Source organism: Chiroxiphia lanceolata, chromosome 3 (genome assembly GCF_009829145.1).
Source record: "Chiroxiphia lanceolata isolate bChiLan1 chromosome 3, bChiLan1.pri, whole genome shotgun sequence".
NCBI lineage: Eukaryota > Metazoa > Chordata > Aves > Passeriformes > Pipridae > Chiroxiphia > Chiroxiphia lanceolata.
Window position 1 is genome coordinate 69,819,888 of NC_045639.1, and position 24,604 is coordinate 69,844,491.

The 24,604-nt window shown below is 37.0% G+C and overlaps 1 protein-coding gene across 2 annotated transcripts in view; it reads left to right on the top strand.

Annotated features, from left to right (window-relative positions):
- Positions 1-24,604, top strand: part of CDK19 (cyclin dependent kinase 19) — a 118,815-nt gene that overhangs the window by 51,568 nt on the left and 42,643 nt on the right. For both annotated transcript variants that reach the window (XM_032682370.1, XM_032682369.1), the window contains exon 4: positions 3,877-4,017. In XM_032682370.1, coding sequence (XP_032538261.1) covers positions 3,877-4,017 — 141 coding nt within the window. The remainder of the gene's footprint in view (positions 1-3,876; positions 4,018-24,604) is intronic.

Genomic DNA, 24,604 nt, shown 5'->3' on the forward strand with positions numbered 1-24,604 from the left:
CTCCTGCTGAATAGATTTGAATATTGCTTGCAATTTCATTTACCTCATATGACATGCATTTTTCTTTCATTTTGAAGCATTTTAGATATATCAGAAGGAGAGCTTGAATCCATAGTTTTCTAATGAACTAATTAAAATGGATTTATGGCTGGATAATGTTGTGGATGGGTTTCTGTTCTGTAGCATGTGACTGACATAGTGCGTACTGACAATTAAGGCTTTTCTGACTAGTTTTGCTGAATGAGTCTGGGTGTTTTCCGGCTTTTTTGGCCAGGTGGTCTATCAGAATTTATGAGTTAAGTTATCTTTGGGGAGTTCCAGTGAAAAAAAGACATGGAGGATGCAGAAGGCTTGTCATCTTGTTACAAACATGCCTCTGACTTGCCTGGATTGTGGAAATCCCCGTGTTTTGTTCTTAGCAGTTATCCATTAGTGGTAGGATTCAGCACAGAATTTGTGCATACCTAAAGCTTAGTAGCTGCAGTGTCCAAGTGCACCTCCTGATTCCTGGAGAGAGAGCCAGGATGTCCTTCATACCTGTCAGGGTTCAGATTTATACTCCAGGACAGTCTTGATGCTGTGCTATTCTTCAAAAAGATTTATTGAATGAGAGGAGTGTAGTTTTAGTGTTTAAGGCAGTCATCTGGGGAATGGGAAATGGTTACAATTCCTATAATTTGTGTGGATTATTCCACGTCTTTATTAGGTCTAAAATTCTGGCTGCTACATGCTGTACTTGAGGCTGCACTTGGGACTCTTCAGGAAGTGAAACTAGGAAAGAGTGCCTCATCCACTTGCACGGTGCACTTACGTATAAAGAACATTCTGGTTTGTGCTGGTACCCGCACGTGTTTCTGCACCTGAAGTCTTAGATTTAGACTGTTAAATCTTAAATGTTTTGAGATGGCAGGACCACATCTCCCTGCCATACCTGAAGTCAGCAAACTGTTCAAGTTAAAAAACTCCTTTAGCATTGTTGTACTGCTATGGCATCCTTTGCTTTGGAGCTTACTGTACACCTGATCTGCTTGATTACAAAGCTTTTGTCCAATTGTTGTGACTATTCATTTATTTCTGCTCTTATTTATTTCTTTAATTAATTAATTTGAGGAATAATTTCCCACAACAGTGGTAGGGCCATATAGATGCATTTCTGAAAATATAAAGAAATAAGAGAAAGTTTAGGCTTGCTAGCACCTATTTGCCTTTCTGTTTCTTAGATGAACATTGCCATTAAAATTACTGGTTAGTTTTGGTTACGTGTGTTGGTCTTTCTTCATATGGCTAGTTGCTTACAAGAAATTGGATGAACTGCTTTTCTTAGAAAACTCTTTAGAGTAGTATTTGGTCACAAACACTGTGGATTCATTCCAATGCCATGGGGCAAATTCAGCTTTTCAGTTCCCTGTAGTATTTGGCCCTGCATTAGGTTTTTAGTTTACTTTTTGTTCAGTTCTCTAAACTGTGATGTTTGCGATTTGATGGATGTAGACTTCGGTAGAGTAAGTTGACAACAATGGTTTTTATTTGCTTTTGCAGGAAATTGGATTTTATCTAGTGATACTGCTTGCTTCAAGCAAAACTATCGGTTTTAATTCACTTCTACAATTCAAAAACCCTTTCAAGAAAGGAGCTTGTTTCCTTAGCCTTTCTTTCTGGGAGCCACATGGGAGGGCAGGGCTAGAAATCAGAGGGCACCAGCCTGATGTTGTCACATGCCTGACCTCTGGAGGTACTGGAGTGGCTGAGGTAGAGCCAGAGGCAGAGCCAGATGTGTTGTTCTTCCTCAACATATCTGTAGTTAATTATGTCCCATTGTGTCCCATGAGACCCTTTTTCAGTTTCATTTTCTTGGTGCCTTTATAATAAGGAATAATGTTTTGTATGGGTGGTAGTCAGTTTTTGAATGGGTATAGAAATCCCTTTTATCGATTACACGCGCCTTGAAAAAGGGCAGGACTGGATTTATGGGTCTGTGTGTATGACCTTTGCCTGTTAGTACTGCTGTATTTTTCATACCATATATTAATGAATATATTAATTTGTGAGTTTATGGTATCATTACTGCATTATAAATCATATTGTTATTACACGAGAAGGTCATTATTCAGTGCGCGTTGTATGGTACTGGCAGGTAGGGACTCCCAGTTGAAGCTATGAGAGAGAATCTTCTTGTAACATGACAATAAAAATTTTTTCTAAGGAAGTGATTCTTTAAGGCATTCCATTTACAGTTTTCAGAGTGATTGCACAACTGAAGTATCAGGTACTAAGAGCTTGTCTTGTTTACTCATCGTCATGTGGATATTAAAAACTGATAATCCTTTAGATTTATACTGGTTTTTAATACACAGCCATTGCTGTTGTACATGTAGTAGTGGAAGGCTCTGTGGGAACACTGTTGATAGGGAATAAACAGGCTTTTTTTATTTACTTGTGTTTTTCTGCTTTTTTTTATTTCTCTTTAAACAATATTGTCTATACCTGTGCTAAGTCCAATTTGACAATGGCTGAAGTACTGGTGACAGCTGGGGGTAGCATTTACCGTAAGGAAACATCAACTTGTTTCCGTTTTCATTGGGAACAGTAGTGACAAACTTGATGGGAGTGGGGGTGGTGGAGGAGGGAGCAGAGGTCTAATGAAAGCACAGCCATTGGCTAACTCTTTAATCGGGGGAGGGGGATGATCTTGAACTAGACAAATCCTGTTTAAAGAATTGGGTAATTAGTAGTCTTGTCACTCCACAGATGAGCATTTTGAATCCTTTTCAGTAAAAATGCAAACTGCCTTTATTATTTCCGTCTTTCAAAAGGCACATAATTGAAAACTATTGTGTTATTTGAGATGCTTCTTTGAATTGTCTTCAAAAAGAAGATTTTATTTTTTCCCCCATCTGATTGAATGTATTTAGTTGTTTGTTGAATGACAATATATTCAGATTGGATTTGTGCCTTGCGTAGCCCCATCTTGTCTGAGGATTGAAAAGGCAGAATGGCCTCACTCCAATTTATTTCTTGTACAGTGTAGCAAAACCAAACCTAACCTGTCATCTCCTCAGTGATCTTACAATAAATATTAATTAGTTTATTAATATTTCATGATCTCTCAGCAGTCTTTCAGTTGTATTTTTCATTCTTTCAACTGACTAATGCTGGGGTCCTTTCTTGCATTCCATGTTTTCAAGTGGTATTTGTCCTCTAGTGGGCTGACTGACTTCTGTAATCTAAGAGCCACCAGCTTGTTGTCATCATCAATGAAGTATGCAGCCAACACTTAGAAGCAAGAAGATAACCACTTTTAGATGTTTGAACGTGATCTTACCCTAATGTTATGATGTGGGGTTTTTGGAGTTACCCCCTCCCCCCCTTAAATATTTTTTAAAATATTTGTTTAATCTCTGTCTATTGGGATTCTGATTTAGTGGGCAACACTAGAGGAGTTGCAAATATGCAACACATCCTCAGTGTTTTTGAAGACAAGGAGGGAAAGTGTGAAAGCATAGAATGTGGTCCTCCTTCTGGTGGATACTGCTGGTTTGAAAGCTTTTCTGCTCTTACTTCTGAGGATAAGAGATGCCAAATGGGGAGGAGGGAGGGAGGAGAATGTCTAAGACTCTTTACTGAAGGTAAGTAACCAGTATTTAGGCACTAACAAAAGCTTGACAGCTGTTTTTTAAAGCAACTCCGGGAATAAAAACAATTTAAGAAAATTGTGAATACATCGCTATTACTTCTAACTGCAAAATTCAACAAACTTTGTATTTCATTCCATTAATGTTAGTGGTTAAAACAAACCAAATAAACCAAAGGAAAACACAACCACCCACATCTTTACCTATCTAACTTAGTTCATGTTTTTACTTGTTTTATTTCTAGCATATTATCAAGTTTCACCGTGCCTCAAAAGCAAATAAAAAGCCCATGCAATTGCCAAGATCTATGGTTAAATCCCTACTCTACCAGATCCTCGATGGAATCCATTACCTCCATGCAAACTGGGTGCTTCACAGGGATCTGGTAAGTGTGGCATGTGTTACCTGGTTAGGAAAGTTCCACGTGTGTGTTGTTGGGTAGGACAAGAAAAGTCCCTATTAGTAATCTTGCATATCGATCCGTACAGCTCTTCCTGTTATTGTTGCAGGAGACCAATTGAGACTTTAAACATGAAAACAAACTATGTTTTCACATTGTTTTTATCTGAGTCATCTGAGCTCAGACAATGATACTAGATCCGGTAAAAGGATTGCAGATATCGATATCCAAAAACAGTACGTGAGACAGCTGATATATGTTGGTTGAACATTCTTATAAGTTTGTGCATGACTTTGAAAAGGCATTTAAGTAGGAAAGTGATTGATACCCTTGTACGTTTTTTGGCTTACGTGCAAGTTACCATAAAAGCTAGTGAAAGAATAGTTTTTTCATGGAGTATTTCTTTTCCATGTGGTGTTTTTTCTGACCGTGGGAAGAGAACTATAAGAGAGTTATCATCTTGAAATTTCTCATGACCTGAAGTGGCTCTTTAAGTTGACTGCAGATTACAAGGGCGGCCGGTTGCCTTGTCTTAGTTACCCTTTTCCCTTTAAAGTTTTCCATCGCTCCTCATGCTTAAGTGAAGTGCTACCACAGGTCACGAAAAGAATACTAATGTGAGTATGCTGCCACTTGCATTGTAATTAGAGTATTTGGCATGAGACAAACAAATGTGATGGTTAATACACCAAACATCACTAGTAGGTATGGTAGGAAATGTAGTGTAATCTGGGTGTAAAGCCACAGCTTTTATTTGGTTCTTTTCCGTAGTTGCCCCAGTATGTCAAAATAGGGCTGCATGTCCAGAAACTTACAATCACTAATTAAGTTTTGTGAGACATAGATTAGTCTTGAGTCTTTAATAGTAAATAGGAGCTTGGATTAATTTTTGGATGTAGAGCAATTTTTTTTTGAAAGACATGAATAAACTAAGGCAGGCTTGGAATAGAAGTCACGGACATCTTCTGAACTAAATTTTATCTATTTTTTGTTGTAATACTTAACAACAGCGGCCAGAACGGGTTTCAGATTTTGGTATGGATCGTTTTTTCAGTTTGTTCTTTGGTGTTTATTGTCAGTTTTTCTGTTAAATTCCAAATGTTGGTATACTGGGGAGATGGAGAGGGCTCACCTTTGGAATAGTAGCCACGACGAAAAACAGGAAGCATGTACAATCCTGATTTTCATGATACAATTACTACTTTCCTAAGGAGACAGCTGTTGCTTTGGCAGAGTGCTCAGATGTAATTAGCTACAGCTTGAGAAGAAACACCTGAAAAGTCTATATCCAACTATGTTTGAGAGAAATATGCATTCATGGAACTTTTAAATATATATACACTCAAATGCCATGCAGGAACTTGATATTTTGATAGGAAATACAAGATCTAAGTAATTAAGGTAATAATAACAAATACCCTCAAGAAGTTTCTTGCTGGTGTTGCTATTTCCAGCCTGCAGCACCAGGTGTGTTGCGTGACTAGTGCTGCTACTTTACAGTTCTTATCTGTGGTTGACACGTTGCAGCAAAGCTGATGTCTAATGTCTCTGGCTTTCCTTTTGGAATTTTGGGAGATGATTGTTGCTGTTACAAAAACCACTGTTTTTCATGGCTCTGGAATGATAGCGCTTGACAGATGTTGGCATAACTGAGAAGGGAGAAGAACAGAAGTTTGTGAAATCTTAATGTGGTCTTGATCTGCAGGTAAATTTAAGCAGATGGATTCCGGGATACCTCAGTAAGACAAATGAAGCCATTTTGTAAATTGCTTTTATACACTGGTGATTAAAAAGTGTATTCAGAATCCTTTGCCTTTTTAAAATTTGTTGTGGATTCCTGAAGAATTCAGGTACTTCAAATAGTTGTATCTTGAATATGGTAAGAAAAAGCCTGATGTTATTCTGGATGTGTCCTGTTGGCACTTGAACTTCAAGGTTAATATAATAATTTACTAACCAGTTTAAATCCTCAGTGAATGAAAAGTCTTTTATATCTGTAATTTTTATTCATATGCTCATACTTGTGATTTTTGCTACTAAGCACGGTACCTCAGGCATGGTTTCACTGGAATCAGTTCCTTGCGTAATACATGATTACCAGCTCCTCAATGTCTTCTTAAGATGGGGAGCAGTTTTTTTGGTGGTTTTCTCTTAGCTGTTTTAATTTACATCTACTGGAAAAATATTTTTCCATTTTATGTAAACCAAATTTTGCATCAAAACACCTTGTACTTTCTTGGTTTAATATAGCTCTGTTCTTACTATTTTTAACATGTATTTGGATGTAGACCAAAGATAGTGACATCCATAAAAGTCATGTTACGCTTTTTTCATTGCTTCAAAAAAATATTAGATTCTCCAAGAATATTTATCATAATATTAGTCAAATTCTTCTTAGCCATGGAAATGACCTCTATAATTTATTTAACAAATGTTATGAAAAAACAGAAACATGTCAGATTAGGTATTTGCAAGAGTATGCACTTAGACAGGTATATGAAGAACATTGTTTAAATCTTAATTTACTAGTGTCTTAAATAAAAGATTTTTTTAAGGAAACTGGAACACCAAATGTGTTATTTGAAAACCTTAAAATTACGATGGTATTTTTAGTTATTTTTAATATCAGCAGTAGCCAGCAAAAGCGTGACAGGGTAATAGAAGTGGTGAACAATGTGAATTTGCAGACTTGCAATACATGTCCTGTCCTTGGCCTGAGCTAATGGATAGTTGTTACCACAAGGAGACAGTCTCGTTCCCCTCTTCACTGCTGCTAGGCATTGCCACCCATGGTATTGGTCTGGCAGGTGATACTCACCTGACTCATGGTGAGCTCATTCATGGAGTTAAACACACAGAAAATATCCACTTTTCACCTGCAGAGCTTGTTTTCTGCAGGTTTAGCTCCCTGAGGGACCTCACTGGGAACAGGAGTTGACGCAGAGGGAGCATGAGGCTGGAGGTGGTGGCAGAAAGCTCTACAGGCTGTTCTAGCATCATCTGCCGTTAGATCATTTTATTTTTTTGTTAAAATACACTTTTTTGGTTCTTTGGAGAAAGTGCAAGTGTTCCTAAAAGATAAAATCAGTATAATTTTTATGTTTGCCTTGACTCTCCTGTGATACAAGACTTACATCAACTTGAACTATGCCAAAACAAGTCCAAATTTAGGAAAGTGCCCATATTGAGGCAAACACTGAATATGCTCACACTCATACTTCTAGAAGTTTGAAAATAATTTAGTGTAGTGTATCTTTCAATGTTTTGTAAGATTTAGGTTATTTTGTTTCTGGCTTCCTTACCCTGAGAGTAGCTGAAAGGTGCTAAGTGACTTTTAAAGTTGTTTTTTTTTCTAAGCTGTTAGTTTTGTTCAGTTAAAAAAACATTCAGCTGTTAAGGCAAGATTCAAACAAGTATAAAATATGGAACAGAAGCACTAGATGTCTGATTTCTTTAAATAGCGTTGTGTCAGCCTGTACACCTTGGAGTTGACCTAAGTCTATGAAAATCCATACACTTGTTCTCCTGTCAGCCCATTTTGAGTGGTATTTTGTTGTTGGATTGCATGTCATTGGGCAATGACAATTTTGCCTTTTCAACATAGCAGCATTCCTGAAAGCCATGCACGAGAGGAGGGAGGATTTACTGGCTCTGCTAACTGCTGGGGCATTTTCTTATGAACAAGAGATTAGTACAGATGGATATTGGAGAAAAAACCTTTGAGTACTAAGCTTTTGGGTTTTTATAAATGCTCTATATACACTGTGGACTGCCCACTTGAACGAGATCTAGTACTGTGCTCCATGTCTTGAGTCAATAGCAACTTAGAGGATGCAGCACTTGGAGTACAGTATTTCAGGGTGCTCTAATATCTTTGTCCTTCTCCCTCAGAAATGAAATATTTAGATTCTACAGGAACGTTCAGCAAAGGTCTTACTTTGCAGGGGTGTCAAAAAATGGAGATTGTCCATATACTGTTTGAAGTGTCTGTTCATGTTAGCAACAGGAAGGACTGGGGCACTTTATTGTGCTAATAACCTCTCTGTAGATGGTGTTATTTGCTTAAGGACAAAACCAGACAGAGACCATATCCTTTAGAACCTTATGAAAGCAATTTCTGTTTGTAATAGGATGTATTTTCCTGAAGGGGAGGTATTATCTATGAGATGTTTGAAGTGCACAGAATCCATACTGAGGAATTAATTTAAGATTCCATTTACGTCCTTGAGCGTTTCTTTAGAATATTGCTTTGTATTATTAAAACTACGGGTTGAAAAATGAATGTTGGAAATCAAACTCACGAGAGAAATGCATATTTGTTTTCGTTTCCTCCCCTTTTCCCTGGGATTATGTTAAATGGCCACTTTCAGCATTCTGAAACTGAAAACTTGTTTGTTGCGATGATCATATAAACTAAGTCTGTAAAATGAGCCAAGTTCCTAAAGTGTTTTTATTATAAATTTAAGTACTTGTTGACTAAAAATTTCTCAGTTTCTCTTGTAGTGACCCTCTACAGCTTTAGAATGTTGTAATTGGCTGTGTGTCATTTTGCAAATTAGGAAGCTTAGTGTACAGCAAAAGCACAGCTCCTTCAGTTTGTAGTCTACAATGTTAGTATAAAAAGCACGAACAGCAGTGGCAAGGAAAGGGTACTTTTCCTATTTCTGTTTTGGGAGGGAATTGGTGGTGATATGGCAGACTTCTGCACGCAAGTGAATAAATCCTGAAGAAAATTCTGGGTGCAGGGTCCTTATATACTGCAGGACAGCTCTTATGGTGATATTCAGTGAAGAAAACTGGTTGTAGTGAAAACTCAGGGATGGTTTATGTCACTTAAAAAGACAGCAAACCTTTTAGAATTTTGAAGCTGATAAGTGCAACAACAGAGTGAATCTCGTAATTGAGTTTTGTTCTTGGGGAACAGTATGTAGTGGTTGTTGTTTTTCAGGGTTTTCTGGAAACTGCAGCCATCTGGAGCCTCCTGTCAGAAGTCAAGCGGAAAGGGAAAGACCAAACTGCGGGGGTCAGACAGATGACTTTCTGTGGGCACCTGCAACTTCTGTCTCCCTCAAAAGCACAGCCTATTCAGAAATGATTGAACTAATTATTTTTTCATCCTCTAACTGACAATTTGTGGGAGTTTTTTTAAAATATTTTTATCTTACTCAGAATATTTTAAATGATCCATCACAGTGTTTGTGTGGAATAGCAACATGATATATATATTATTATATATATAATATATATAATATTATAGATACATATAATATAATTAAATTATATTAAATTAAATAAAGCTCTAATTTTTAGGTTTTTAGTTGATTTAATTGACTTTTAGTTTAGGGATTAACTAAAAAAACCAATCCCTTTCTCATAGTAATCCTTCTCTAGCCAGTATGTAAATCTGCAGCCTCTTACCATGAACCTATACCTGGACTCTGCTCTGGAATTTTGCTGCCACATTACACAACTCACTTAACTTGTCTTTGCCTCTGTTTCCCAATCTGCTAGCTATTTATGGGTCTAATTTTAGCTTACTGCTTTATGTGCTGTGAAAGCAGTATAATGTATGTGGTTTATGTAGATAACTTATTTTTGTTGTTTGATATTCTTCTAATGAGCTGGAAGTATTAACAAAAACTAAAAATAAAAATCAATTGCATGTGGCATGAAGGCACCAGAAAATTTAAAATTTTAAGTGAATACTGACTTTTTGCTTCTGCTTTCATGTTTTCTTTTCAAAGCCTTTGAGAAATGGGTGCTTATTATTACTAGTTTATAGTATTTAGCTACTCCCCCCTCTTCCTTCCTGTACCCTCCCAAGAAAATTTTCCAATAAATGATAAGAGAAGTTACCTAAAAAGTAGCAGAACTGAAGTGGTTTTTAAATATCCCACTTGCATTTTGTTAAGTAAGTGAACTGTGGGTTTGAAAAATAAAATATGAATGACGAGTGTGGGAAACTCCCCTTTTACTAGCAGTTCTAAAGAAGCATTTTTATGTGCTGATATCAAAAGTAAATTTAGATGTAGGTTCATGCATCCCTCTCTTGACAAGCAGCCCCTGTGTAGGAATGCAGAACTGTTGGGTCCTGCCTTCTGCCAGTAATTTTGCACTGGCTTGAAAAGCTTCTTGGCCCTGTTGTGTCCGTTTGAGGGTGCACATGCCTCCTATAAATAAATATCGAGTCAACCTGTCTACCAGTTTCTTTAAACTTTTAAAAAACACTGTAGTTGTAATCCCCACTATTCTATGTCATCATGTGTGTGCATGCACGAGAAGGGTGCATGAATATGTATGGCCGTGCACTCCTGACTCTCATTCTTCCCTATCTGTGTATGGGTTCAGGCCTCTTAATTGTTTATTATTCTGTCTACATGATTTCTTTGGGGTGGAGGGGACTTTCCACAATGTCAGAGAACCATATGAATGATCATACTCAGCTTGCAGATTTCCCAAAAGAAAGGAAATACAAGCTAATCCTACGTATTTCAAGAGATTAGACTCCTTTGATGACTTCAGAGAGTGATTTGAATTTACTAACTGAAAAGTTAACACATTTTTCCTCTATTGTATTGGTTAGAGAGAGGATAAGCTTTTTTATTTACTGCTGAGGAACAATAGTTTATGGGTGCTTATACATGTGTCTGTATGGATATGTGCTTGTATATAGGTAAGTGAACCAGAAATTTTACGTGCTGAAAAACAAACTGAGTTTTATCAGCAGGTGCTTTTCTCCTTCTCTTTTTTTTTTTTTAGGTGTTAAGCATATATTTCGGGGCACCTATGAAAAAATGGTGGATTTCTCATTACTCAGAACTTTGTTTTTGTCCTTCATTTGTAAAAACTAATCTTCAGATGATTTAAAAAGATCTGTGAAGATGTACAAACTAATACTTCTGTTGTGTACATGGAAACAGCAATTTTTCCATGACTGAGTAATGCATACCTTTTGGTTTGTGGCAAGAGTATTAAGATGTTTGTAGATTAATTTTTACTAATAAAAATAATTACAGTTGAAGAAAAATACTTTACCTCAGGTTCTGAAACAAGCTTATGCTCATAAAACCCTGACTGGATATAAATTCAGATGAGTCAGAAGAAACAAAGGGACTGATTTAATGTTCTTTTGGCTGCGTTTTGCTGCTAAAGTCAACAGATGACATATGGCCTGTGGACTTCTTATCTCTTTTCCTGAGGTGGAAAAAAGGCAACAAGGAAGCAAAAGTATTAATATAATTCTAGAATTTATGTGTTTTTTTCCCTGATATAGAATAAACAGAAGGAAAATGTAATCTTTTTTAGTATTCCCAGTTCAGATACTATCTGCCAAAGGGGGTTTCTAGTAAATACATGATGTGCTTAGCCTACTGGTGCAGCTGACCATTTGGAGTGAGCAAACTGAGTTTTGCCTTCTAAATAAAAATGCAAAATTTAGAAGCTGCTTTTAGAAGTTTTTCTTTTGTAAAAGTCTTACTACCTTTTTTTTCTGTTGGAGAAAGTACCTTTAGGATAATGGAATTGACTGTAACTGCATCTATGGGATTATTTCTGTTTGGACTCATTACCCCTTCTGTATAAGGCTACAGAGGTTGGCACCTCTTTCTATAGTAATAGAAATTAATGAACCTTAAGAGAAGTGTGTTAGAATCAGTGAAGACAACTAATGTAACTACATATAATCAAGAAAAAATGAAAATCCCGCATTTGTTCTCCATGCTGTTTGCCATCTTGTGCTTTCTCTTGTGCATTTCTCTTCATTTGGAAACTTGCTGTAGTTATTGCTGATCCACTAAGCAGTTACAGTAACGTTGCAGATTGTCTTGCACTTAAATTAAGCATCTTTGGTCAGTGATCCAGGAAGCTGCAGTGACTAGCAAAGGACGTTAGTTTATTCCTCATTTTGTTGTGTGTGAACTTTGTCAAAGAAACTAACTGCTGCAGAAAATGACTGATCAGCTGGTGTGTCACAGATGGCTTATCTCAGGGCCTCCTTGTCTTTTCCAGCCTCCATCCCTTCTGGCTTCTGGCTAATGTTTCAGAAATCACTGTAGGACTAAGTACCACCGCTATGTCAATTAAAGGAAATGAAGGAAATACTTTACCTAGTCTGTGAAGTGACCGACTATATAAAGTGATCCTCTCAGAAACTGGGCACTATGTCTTCAGATTCATCTTTAGGGAGGATTGTGATAGTCTTTTTTTCTGAATTTCACATAAAACCAGCTCAGAATTAAAATGTCAGGATATTTTAATAAATACAGGAACAATCCCTCAGGGTATCTGGACCACTGGTAAAAGCATTTATAGTATTCTTTCATGTATCTTAACAGTGAAGAAGCAAAGATTTCAAGACAAGTCATAGTGCAAGTCAGTGTTAAACACATACAGTTTTCTGTATACCAAACTTCTATACTACCAGGATTTTAACTTCTCTGTTGTTTTCCTGCCCTCTGGTAGCTAAAGCCCATGTGAATATATGACAGGTGTTCTGACAGACCCCCATTCCACTTCGTTCAGTGCCTCAGTGATGTTAGTGCACAACTCACCATCGGTTTCCTTTGAGAGGCTTGTAGTAGCACTTCCCCAGCAGTTCAGTAACCTTTCTGTGCTACTATGTAAAGTAGTAGAAAACTATGTGAAAATCATTTTATTCTATTTAAAAATGTTGGCATATGAAAAATGTTTTTATACTGGAATTATGGTTTTGCATTTTCAAGCAACTCCTCCCTCCCACCTGGAAGCTAGCCTTCCATCTGTGTTGCTTTGATTCCTACTGGTATAATAATCTTTGAACATAGGTTGTGGTTGGTTTTGGGTTTTATTCTGTCAGTTTATTTCTATATAACCAATTCAGGTGTTTTGGGTTTTTGGGGGCTTTTTTTAGTTGAAGAGTTTTACCTTACCAAAAAAAAAAAAAAAAAAAAAAAAAGAAAGAATAAAAATAAAGTCACGTACTGCTAGGAGTTCATGCCTACTTGTTCTGCTGGTTTAAACATTGAGCCCAAATCCCAAAATTTAGCATTATGATGTTCTATGTAGCTGGTGTTCTCAAATATAAATTTTGTCAAAGAAAATAATTCTGTAGGCAGTATTTTGCATTCCTGAAATTCTCCTTGGAACGGGGGATTTCAGCTACTCAAACCATTTTGTCTTATACTGCAATTGTTGCCAGACAGTTTTTCACAAATGTGTCTTCTGTTCTACATTCTTCTTTAATACATAAAACACGCTTGTACATTTTTACTTTGATTTGCTTTTCATGTAGTTACTTTTGATGTAACACTTGTGGATGATGAATGTTAGAATTACGAAATAAGTGCAAACTCCAGTATGCTACATTTTAATGAGCTGATACTGACTTCTAATGCTATGAAAGTTATTTTTGTGGCTGTAGAACTGTGAGTTATGTTTAGATATTTGCCAGCCCAGCTGAAATGAAGTCTTTTAAATGGGATGTTAAAGTTTATTTTGTTTCTTGACATTCAGGGTGTGAATTCCAGTCTCAACCCTAAGAGTGATTGTTTATCAAGTAAATATTAATCTGAACTCTGATAGCTAAACCAAAGAGAATTACAGATCCATTTAGGTTTTGGAAAATGTGTTTGCTTGAAATTCTGGTTATAGCTGGATAATATAATAATTTTTCAGTAGCTTCTTACTAATTTTACTGTCAGCAAATACACATGCTGTCTGCTGCTTTTTACTAGGATGCAGAGTTTACTTCAAAGCTTATTTCTCTGTGCATGTCTCTTTGCTGTGGTGAGGAGCTGCTGTTCTTTGGTCCCAGCTTCTGTAGTGGGATGGGAAGAGCTTGCGGTAACAGTAAGCCTTATGGGGACTAAAAAGTAATTTTTTTATGTGCCATAAATATACTTGAGTGTATATTGCAAGTAGTTTGTTGAGTTTGAAAAAATGCTAAACTAGAAAACAGCTTGATTTGTTTATCTCATTTCAAGATTTTTTTTTTCCTCTCCTGCTATGTGAAAGTTTTGATTCTTAATTCTTTCCTGTCCATAGGGATATATAGTACTATTCCTTTATAACCTGTACTTCACTCAAGTGCTGATCCCCGCAGTTCTGCTCACTCAATGACTTTTCTTTTTGCTTCATTGGAAAAGTACCAGAAGCTAATTTTTCTCACTCTCCCGAGAGGTGTACATGGGAACACTTGAGAAGGTCTGCGTTAAGTGTTGAAATACATTAACTAAATTGTGCTAAACTTTTTTTTGTGGCTATTCTGAATGATCTGAAAAGTACCTATGTGGCTATTCTGAAAGTGGTCTGTGCTCAATTCAAGCTGTGCCAATGCAAGGTGGTGCTGTCTCAGCCCTCTACTGCACTGGAGGTGATGCTGGGTACCACGCAGTCAGTGCTGTAAGTGTGCTTCTCTGCTGACTGTCCCAGTTCTTAGTTTTGCCTTTGACAAAGGTATATTTATTCCTGTCAAGGTGCTAAAAGTGGACTGGAGGGCCATGGCAGAGGAGCTCATCTGCCCATCTGGTGTCTGCATGATTATCTCCGGCCGAGAGACAGTGTGGACTGCTAGAGGAAGGAACATTTTAAACTGTACAGCTGTTTTTCTTGGTGCATATGATTTGGAATCCTTTTTCAGTATTCAGATAGTTTTAATTTAATTTAGTTGAAAACTTTAAACTAATGCAGAGGATGTGGCTACATGAACAAGTTACAGCAAGGCAGTCTAGGGTGTGGATTTACTCTGCATTAGTTGCTCTGTAGTAACTGCTCACCTGCGTGTTTTTATCCTGCAGAAAATGCATAGTCCTTTGATAACTCACTTCTTAATGAGCATGAGATAAAATTGCCTAACATAACATCACTAAAACTGGACAGGTACTGTGTTCATTTCCAAGCGCTTTACATTATTTCTCAAAATGATTTCATTAAAATGCGGGTAACTAAAATGCAATATAATAATGACAGTACGGTATTGGTTTTTTATGACTGGTACCCATATGTTGAGCTTGTAGAACAATTCAGCCTTTTGGGTACAGTCCCTTTACAGTGCATGTCTAGTTTAGTTTTCAGTATGCAAGAAGCACTTCAGTCTTACAGAAAATTTTATTCAGTACTGGGTGTGTGAGATGTGTGTCTCTTTCCATCCTATTAACTTCAGATTCAATTTGTCAAATGAGTTGAGAGGTTTGGGATTTTTAATTGTAGGGATGTTGCAGCCATAAAAATCTGTAATAAAACTATTATCGCCTCTAATAAAGCTTCCCTAGATTTTAATCCTGGTCCTAAGTTTGTAGCATGACTATTTTCAAAATCAGTGTTGCAACTCTAGAGAAGAATTTCAGCTGATAAGCATAGCATATACAAAACATGGGACAGAGTAACAGCAAGTATAAAGTGCTCTGATGCTAAGTTCTGAAAGCTAGGGGTTTTCTCAAGAGCATTTTGTTACATAAATTTTTCAAAAGTCTTAATCTGGCTTTGAGGAACAGGGATCGAGTGCCTAGCCTCTTTATGCAGTCTGAAAAAAGAAAATAAAAATTTCTGCAGGGAGTTTGTTTGCATTTTAAGTACTTCAGTTTTGTAAGAATGTCCAAGGACTTATTGGCAACATCAAGAGTGAGGTAAATCCTAAACCTTGAGCATTGAAAACTTAGATATTTTTCTTAGTAAGTTGGGGCAAATTTGCTGTAGCAAGGACAATTGTATCTTACTTTGAAAGTGTACTATGTGTTTGAAGTTGTTTAATTTAAAAAAATAAAAAAATTAGGGCAGCTTGACCTGCCATTCTTTAACATGCTCGTGTTTTTTACATGAATCACCGAATGTTTCTCAGGAACTGACAGTATCTTACAGCATTGCATGTCTATGCAGGTTGTTTTTCATTTTTTAACAGGGCATAATTGTTGAATGGAAAAATATTATAATTAGCTCTGAACTACTTAAGATTTTGTTTTCGGCACGTAGAGCCTTCTTCACAACTCTTCTTCTGTTTTCTTTCTTGACACAAATCTTTCATTTGCTTCCAACTTCCTGCTCCTCTGCCCACGTTCCCATATCTGTTGATCTGCCTTTTGCCACTTCTTTAACATTACTCATATAACCTTGACTCAGCTTTGACTTTCCTGAAATACTCCAGTATTCCATATCCACAATCTTAATTATTGCTCTCCCCTTTGGCCTTCACAACTTTGAGCTCTGTGGATTGTGCACGTAGAAGCCTGTGTTTCATACTTTGACCCCTATGTGGGAAAAGCTCACACATTCCAGGTGGAGTGACCCTCCTTTCTTTAGTTTCTCATTAAAAGTACCATACTCAGATAAAAATTCCACAGACTCATTAAAACTTAAAGGTCTCTAGGTTCTGAATTCAGTACCACTTCCTACTGTGGTGGTTCTGCTTCAGAAAAGATGTTGAGACCGACTTTCTTCAGGCTTTTGTCTCCCCAAACAGCTTTTCTCTGTTTCCCCACTCAATTATATGTACCTAATCTTCTCTCTCTGTGCTTTTTAGCTTCTGACTTCCATTAGTAGCTTTAAGAATGAATATTGTGATCGTGGTCATGTGTGTTTAAGTTGCTACAATCTATAGTTCTGCTATGTCTTAGTTTATATGTAATTCTTCTAAAGTATTTGGAAATTAATGGGAAAATCCTTTACAAAATACAAAAAGGGGGCTTATCCATTTTGGGTCTGGCAGGCTTTTTTTTTTTTTTTTTAACAGCAAATAACTTTTTGTCAGTACACTTTTAAAAAAGCAACCACAAGAAATGAAACTTTCTGGAAATATTTGTGTTATTTATAGTGTTGAAAGTATATATATTACTGATTACAGAATTTTTGGACGTGTCAACCTGATCTCATGTCATAATTAACTAGCTTGCATGAAGGTTGAAAATCTTCAACCACAGACTTCCGTTCAGAATCGGCCTTGATTGACAATTGATTGAAAAAACTATTAGTAGTTGGTGCTGAAAACTGTCTGTAGGCGTACCAGTCAACTCAGTTTGCTCTTTCACATGGTATTAGATACAGTACAGCAACTTCAGTGTCTAAGAAGGGTCTTGATGCTTACTATAGAGCTATTATAAAAAGTGTTGCAACTAATTCCAGAGACATGAACAAGGTTTTAAGTAAATGTTAATGTGTTAGGTTAAATTGTTCTAAGGTGACTTAATGATTTCTTTGTTTTGTGCCGTGTGTGTAATTTGGGAAGAGCCTAATCTTCAAAAGCAGTTAACAGACTCCCACACCTTGTCTTAAGCTGGCTACCTAAAATATTTAAGCACCACCTATTAATATCCTGCCAAGAACTGCTTTTTGGTTTACATTAATGAGGACAAGTAGTACTAATACCTAATGTATTTGTTCATGAAAGCGTCTCAACATAATTGTCTTTTCATGCATTTTTATTACGTAGTAAAATAAATATGAAGATTCTGGCAATATACTACAGAAACAAACTTCAAGAATCTGAAACACCACGTTGTAGCAGTATGCTACACTAAATAAATATCTAATGTACTTATTTTTCCAAAAAAAGTTCTTGTACACTTCTGAAGAAAGGAAATGAAGAAATTACTTGCTTCTTTTGTAACTTATTCTGACCTGATTGCCTTCATTGCTTCTTACATATTTTTTAATTCTATTTACATTCACAAATCAAGACAGTTTCAGGACAGAATATTAGCATTTTGTTTTAGATACTGTGCAGCTTTTAATAAACTGTAGTAATTTCCATGAACACTTAAAGTCACTGTATCAAATATGTTCAATTTAAACACTCTTCTTTGTATTACCTGAGTTATTTTAAAACTGAGGGCTGGAAAGCTGCTATAAATATTATGGAATCCTTAATGGATTAATCATGGGTTTGACAAAGCATCATCACCTCAATCTTGTGTTGACTTTGTAAATACAGTAAGAAATTACTTCAGATAGATAAACTCATTATTAATAGAGAGAGATTTGTCCACTGATCTGTTGCAACTCAGTTATCATTTACCAGTTATCAGTGTAGTCTCTAACCTGAGGAACCTCTTCATCTGAGACTTGCAGGTCAGAGTATGAGCACATTTTCTTGATGGAGATGTTGTTGTGGCTGAGATGGGGAATGTGAACTCAAAGCCCTTTAGCTCCTCTACCTGCCTGTTGGCACACTTTTACCAGCAGTATCCTGTGGTAAATAAAAGATACCTTCATGCTGTCATGGAAAGGACCAAGTTGCTTAGTGCTTACTGCAAGATATCACACAATAAGAGTGTGCCCATGGCAGTACCCATGGCATGTTGATGGAGGTGCTTTCATTTAGCTCACACTTTTATTTAGCCCAACTAATTTGTTCATCTAGCTGCATGAATATCTAAGGCTGCTCCAAACGTGTTACTCTGCATGTGAAAGTGCTCACGGAAAATACCAAGAATGTAACATAACTGTTTAATGGATGTGTATATAAACTATTTTTAAGTGGAATCTCATTCGTTTATGCTGTTGAGAAGTAGGAAGCCTACTGCTTTTGCTTATTCAAGAAAGCGTATGAGGGGTCCTAGCATTTCCCTAGTGCAGAACTGCCATGTGACCTATTTGTGGCTGGGGTTTTTAAGTTCAAGAATAGGATACCTGAACTCTTGTGGTTTTTTTTGCCCTCAAACACAATCTCATTGCTAGTAAGAGATTCACAGATTGAAAGGAAGAAGCAGTGTTACTAGCTCTAAAGTGATAGTGGTGTGGAGTTAGGAACCTTCCTTACTTGTGTCCAGCATGCCTTGCCTTGGTATCTGCAGAATCTTTATTTTTAAATGTGGAGGTGCTGGTTTGAAACTTAACAGCTGCAAGTATTCTGCAAAAAGAAAAATTTTTCTGGATAAGCAAGTGATGTTTTTCTGAGTGAAAACCTGAAAAGAGCAGAAGCAGTTATGAGTTGGAAACAATACTTGTGCCCAAGATGGCAGAGTACATAGCTACTTGCAGCCTTTGCATCCAGCTTGGCTTAGGCTGTGACTGTTAATATTAAAACACAAATTTCAAATGTCATCCTTTAAAGTAAAACTGTTTGATTATCAATAATCTTTTTTAACAATATAAATATTTGTCAAGCTGTGTAAATAATGTGGTATCTGATAAAGGAAAATATTTTTCCAAGGCAAGAAAACTTCGCTCTCTTGGACTATGCATACAGCAACTAAGTAACTGGGATAAATGCTTGAGAGTCTTAATAGATTCAAGAGTCTTGTGGTTTCCATAATTTTTGAATCGGCATATTGTATGTTAACTTTAAATAATTTTTCTTTTCTTCAGGTGAGTTCAGGTTTTCAGTCTCTGTATTCCGAGGCATTTTTTTCCCTGTTGCTCATATATACCTTTCATAGCCTCCACCAGCTATGCCTGTGGCTGGAGAAGCTTTCCTTCCTCTCTGACCCTTGCTCCTGCCAGCTCCAATGTTTTATGGGCCAGTCTTTGCTTGAAAGACCCTCTCTGGTTACTGTTCTTCAGGTTGTCTCCCTCCCTTACACCAAACCCCGAGCCCTATCTATGCCGTTGTTGTTTCTTCCTTACACAACATGCACTGCTTTGTGTCTGCTCCTGTGCCTTGTTGCTGTACTGACCTTTCTCAGACTTAAGCTTTTCAAAGCAGGAGCCTTTTGTTCAGTACTTTACCCATTGTGCCCTTTGTGTACAAGAAAAGTTGCATAAACAAACAATAAAATACTTGAATTGGGTTGTTGTGTAGGCAGTGTTCACTCATGTTTGGATAGCAGTATTCCAGATACGCCTTTCAGTTGTTTATGGTAATTATAGAAAGTACATTCTGTATTGGAATGGTTTATGCTTGCTCCTGCCTGGCCTGTTAGAAAATTATTTTAAATTGGTGGAAAATCTACTTAAGCACTTGTGATCTTTAATTTATATGAATAATTGTGATGAGAATGTTTCAAATGGTTTTGAGATGCTGATAATTCTGAATGAGTGTCAATTTATGTGTTGGGTCTTCAATTCTTCAGGCAGATCTAGACTATCTAGACCTTTATTGTTAGACTGGACTTATAGTGCAGTAAAGATTGGAGCTTATACTACAGAAGGAATACCATAAAAATTTGAATGCCAGCTGAACGTTAAGCTCCTTTTCATAGCATTTAATGATAAAATGAGCAAAAAGGGAATGCAGTATTCTTCTAAATTTTACAGTGTGCATACGTTAAAGATACTTTGTATTAAGAAACATTATCAAGTCACAATGAATGTAAACACATGCAGGTGTCCTACTTAATATCTCCTAATCTCATTTGTGTGTGGGAGTAATGGCAGGTGATGAATAAAACTCAGGCTTCAGAAAGCAAGTAGAAGTATTGTACCTTATGGATCTGTATGTAAACATAGCCTTTGCTACCTCTTTCTTTTTCTTCTACGTGAAAAGAACCTAAAAAGACTTAAGAGGATCATTGTATTGGTACTTTGCTAACTTTGTAATACTGAAGTCTAATACTGAATACTTTCATAGCAATATTTCCAAAACTGTTTTTCTGTGTCTCCTGTGAGGTTCACCGACTCATAAAATCTCACCAGTGCCTTTTCATCCAAAGGAATTGTTGCAGTCCCAGCCGTGACAGAGCACCCTGAGAACAAGAGCAGGCTGTTGGTGCAGGGAGATGAGCACTTCAACTACCTGGGGGCCATGCTTTAAGGGGTACGGTTGTGGAGATGTGGGCTGTGTGATGCAGGACAGCTCTTGAGATGATGTGGGGATTCTGGTCTCCTACAAACTCTGGTTAACAGATGAAACAATTTTTCATCTGAATAACAGTGAAAATAAAATGGAGTTTCTGTATACTGTGTGTGTCAGCTGAGCAGTGGTACTTTGTCCATCTGCTTGCTTTGCAGTCCATTGTTGATTTTTTTTCACTGCAAGCTGCAGGGGTTGTGCTGCCTCAAGTGATACATTAGTAAGTTGTCTAGAGCATGGTAACTGGATGATGAATGTGAGACCTTATGATCCAGAGGACTGTTAAATCCCAATTTTGTTGCCATAGGCATTAAGAGTTGTATTAGGGTGATAGAATTTCTTTCTGAAAACTGATCTGCTGGACAAACCGTGATGAAAAAGGGACACGTAACTTAGCCCTGCAAATAGTGCTTGCTTTAAGATGATGCTCCAAGAAAGACTATATATAAGGATTGAGGTTACATTGTAAATCACTGATCTAGATTATTTTCACATAAAGGAGAAGTTGATGCTGTAGTATAATAGGCATTGAAATTGCTCATGTAGGTAAGGGTCAGTTAGTGTTTAGACTCAACATGAAGGAAGGTAGGGAGAAGAGGTGGGATCTCACCTTTTTTTCCTTGAGATGATGGGCATAGAAAAACAGCATATATGAAAAGTGGATAAAAAAATGTAGCTTGATGCTACAAAATCATGTATGTAATAAACTGACAAGAGCTAATTAAAGTATATGAAATATTATTAGACATAAGCCTTTGATTGTTAAAATCCTCTAATGTATTTGGCTTTCTAAATCTTGTCAAAAGTTTATACTCAAAAATAATAACAAAAGAAATGTATTCCATTGTTCTGAGTCCCTTCAGCTGTATTCCCATGTCCATGGGAAAAAAGAGATCATACAAAAAGAGACTCATTAAGACCCACTCAACATGGAAGCAGCCACTTCAGGTAATTGTGCTACCCTATTCTTTTCCTCCTTTGAAATTTCCATTAAAAGACTTTTAATATTTCAACCTAAGTCAGTCAATCTAAGTTATCCAGGCAGAATCTGGTTTGTAATGAAAATGGGTTACATTTATATCTATTAATTCGGTACTATATTATTTATTGCAGTCAGAAAAGCTTTGTTAATTATTTGACTCTACCAGACTCTCGGGGGAATGGAGGTATTGGAGTTTTACTGCCAAAGATACTTGTGAAAGGCAATTAAGAAAATGTTTTATGAAGGTGTCAGCAGTCTCGCTTTCAGTCATTTGTTGTTTGACTGTAGAGAGGCTTCATCCTCCTTACTAACCCTACTAAACCAAGAGGAGTCGTTAGAATAGTGTATAAAACAAATACCAGGATTTGGCAGTGGTGGAATTCAGTGCTGCAACTGAAAGAATTACCGCTTATGGGATCTAATTTTCATGCTGCTGTAACAGAAACAAATCAATGCGAAGTAATGCAAGGAACAGGTGAGAATCTCATCATCTCATTTCCCACTCCTCTTAAATTCTAGTCCTAAGCTTAATACAGTCATAGTCTTTCTTATGTTAGTGTTGTCAGACTTACTGTCTCTCAGCTTTTGCCTTTAGAAAGGTGAAGAAAATAGTAGTGTTTGTAATGTTTTACATGTGCAAATATCTTCTCAGTTTATTTGCCTTTGGGTTGAATATTCTGAGTAAGGATTATGCATGAAGAATATATAATAAGAACTTGATGGCAGAGATGCAAAGACTTGGCTTGACTGCAGTGTCTTGGGGTATTCAGGATGCCTCTTGAAGTCCCAACAAAGGAAGAGTTTGGCTGCTTTATCCCTCTTTTCTGTTCGTAATACATTAAAAACCAGAACGTTCTTCCAGATTGTTTCTGAGGCGAGTCGTTCTTCTGTTCCCATACGTGGTGGGCCTTCACATCTCACTGTTCGGAAATGGGGTAGCAGAGATTGAACAATCTGTCTTGTCCCCTGCTGTGCTTGGTGCTCCCAAATTGCCCAGACAAGGTCCAAAGACAAGGCACTGAATGGTTGCTGAGTAACTTCATGGGAATTTTGCTGGAGTGTGTGTTGTAATGTGTTGAAAATCCCAGGGACAATGTGAATTCAGCATATTATTTGAATGTTTGCTTTATGACACTGTATTTTTCACTGATAATTTATGTTCATATTTTCCTCTTTGTTTCTGACTTCCCCCTCCTTTGTCCTTCTCAAGGTTGTACGTAACATTTTAAGTTCAAGTATGCTATTGCAGCACTAGCACCAGCAGAATGCTTTGGATAATGTTGCATAGCAACATAAAATTTAATTTGTGTCAAATGTTTTGGCATTCTCTTAATGTGAGGGTTTTTCATTCTTTTCTTTTTCACTTGAATTGCATTGTCATTGATTGGGGTGAAACCATTGGTACACTGGTACATTGAGAAGATTGTTTTAATAGAAGCAATGCCCAGCATCCAGAGTTGTCTGGAATCTTCATTTTTGTCTTGCAGTAACTTAATACCCTGTCAACCGTAAGAAACCTGAAATGGTGTGTGAAAGGAAGACTGTTTCATTTCTGAACTTTCATGTAGCCCAGAATTATATTCTCCTCTTGTGATTACTCTTATTTCATATTTCCCTTGTGTTTACAGTCAATTTTCCAATGGCATAACTGCAACTATATTATCAATTGGTTAACCAGGGAACAGAGTTGATGAATAGTCTTTTCCTGTTACAACAATGATCAAATACCTTGAGTTTATAAATTAAATATTTTTTCTAGCAATTGCCTAAGCAACCATTGTTTCAAATGAATTTTGAAGCAAAGCATTCTTATGGATGTTCTGACCGTTTCTGGGGAGAGCCTAGATAGGACTGAGGGGAGTGAATTTAAAGAATTAATGTCAGTTGAAGTATATGCTTAATTATCTCTCAAGAGAACACCTGACCTATGAAAAATGAGGTGAAAACAGAGAAATGAATACTCTACCTGACCACCGATTTCATTATTGCAAGGGTGGTTATGTACGAGAGTAACTGAAGGCATAACTTGAATTCATGACTTGAATAGAATGTATGTCTGTATGTGATGAAGGCAGGGGTAGAAAGGTCTGTCTTTCTCTTTCATGAAATGGTTTCATAGTGAGTGTTTTCTAGATACTGGCCTTCTAGGCTGACACTGTCATCTCAAATGTGTGTTTCCAGTGTTAAACATGTAACTGTGTAGCTGTTCAGCCAAAGGAGCAATGGGGTTATAACAAGGGGACAGAGATGGCTCTGTGTGTGTCAGCTTTGCTTCTGCTGCACTCAGCAGCGTGCAGTGATTTGAGTTGAACTGCCTGATGGGGGTTCTAGAAAAGATGAAGACTTCTTAAGACATATGCAGAGGAAAGAGGAGGGGGCCAGATGCATGTTTTAATGTAGACATTTCGATTAGCTGGTGGGAAACAATTTTTTTGTTAGACCGCCCCCCAGAAAGGCTCCCTTGGTTATGATGAGCAGTCTGATGCAGCTTCAAAGTTGTCTCTGTTTTGAGCAGGAAAATGACCAGATGACCTCCAGAGGTCCCATCCAGCTCAAAGCATTGCATGATTTTTACTGGTCCTCCAGATAAGTGTCCAGGTTCATGGGCTGTTTTAAATCAGTTTGTATTGAAGCTTGTGTAGTTGCTTTTGTTGTAGGCTAGATGACCTTTAGTTTATTTCAGGGACTTTTTTTTTTTCCCCCACTATGTGCAGGTCTATGATTGCACTATGGCCATAGTTGTAGTGTTTTGGCTTTCCTTTACTTTTGCTTTTTGTGTAGAGAAAAGTTTTATAGGCATATATAAACATGAAAAGATTTCTTTGCTAGCTAACTTCCATATGAAAACAGCCTGTTTCCTCTCTCAACACATAATGAGTAAGGAATGTGTTTAA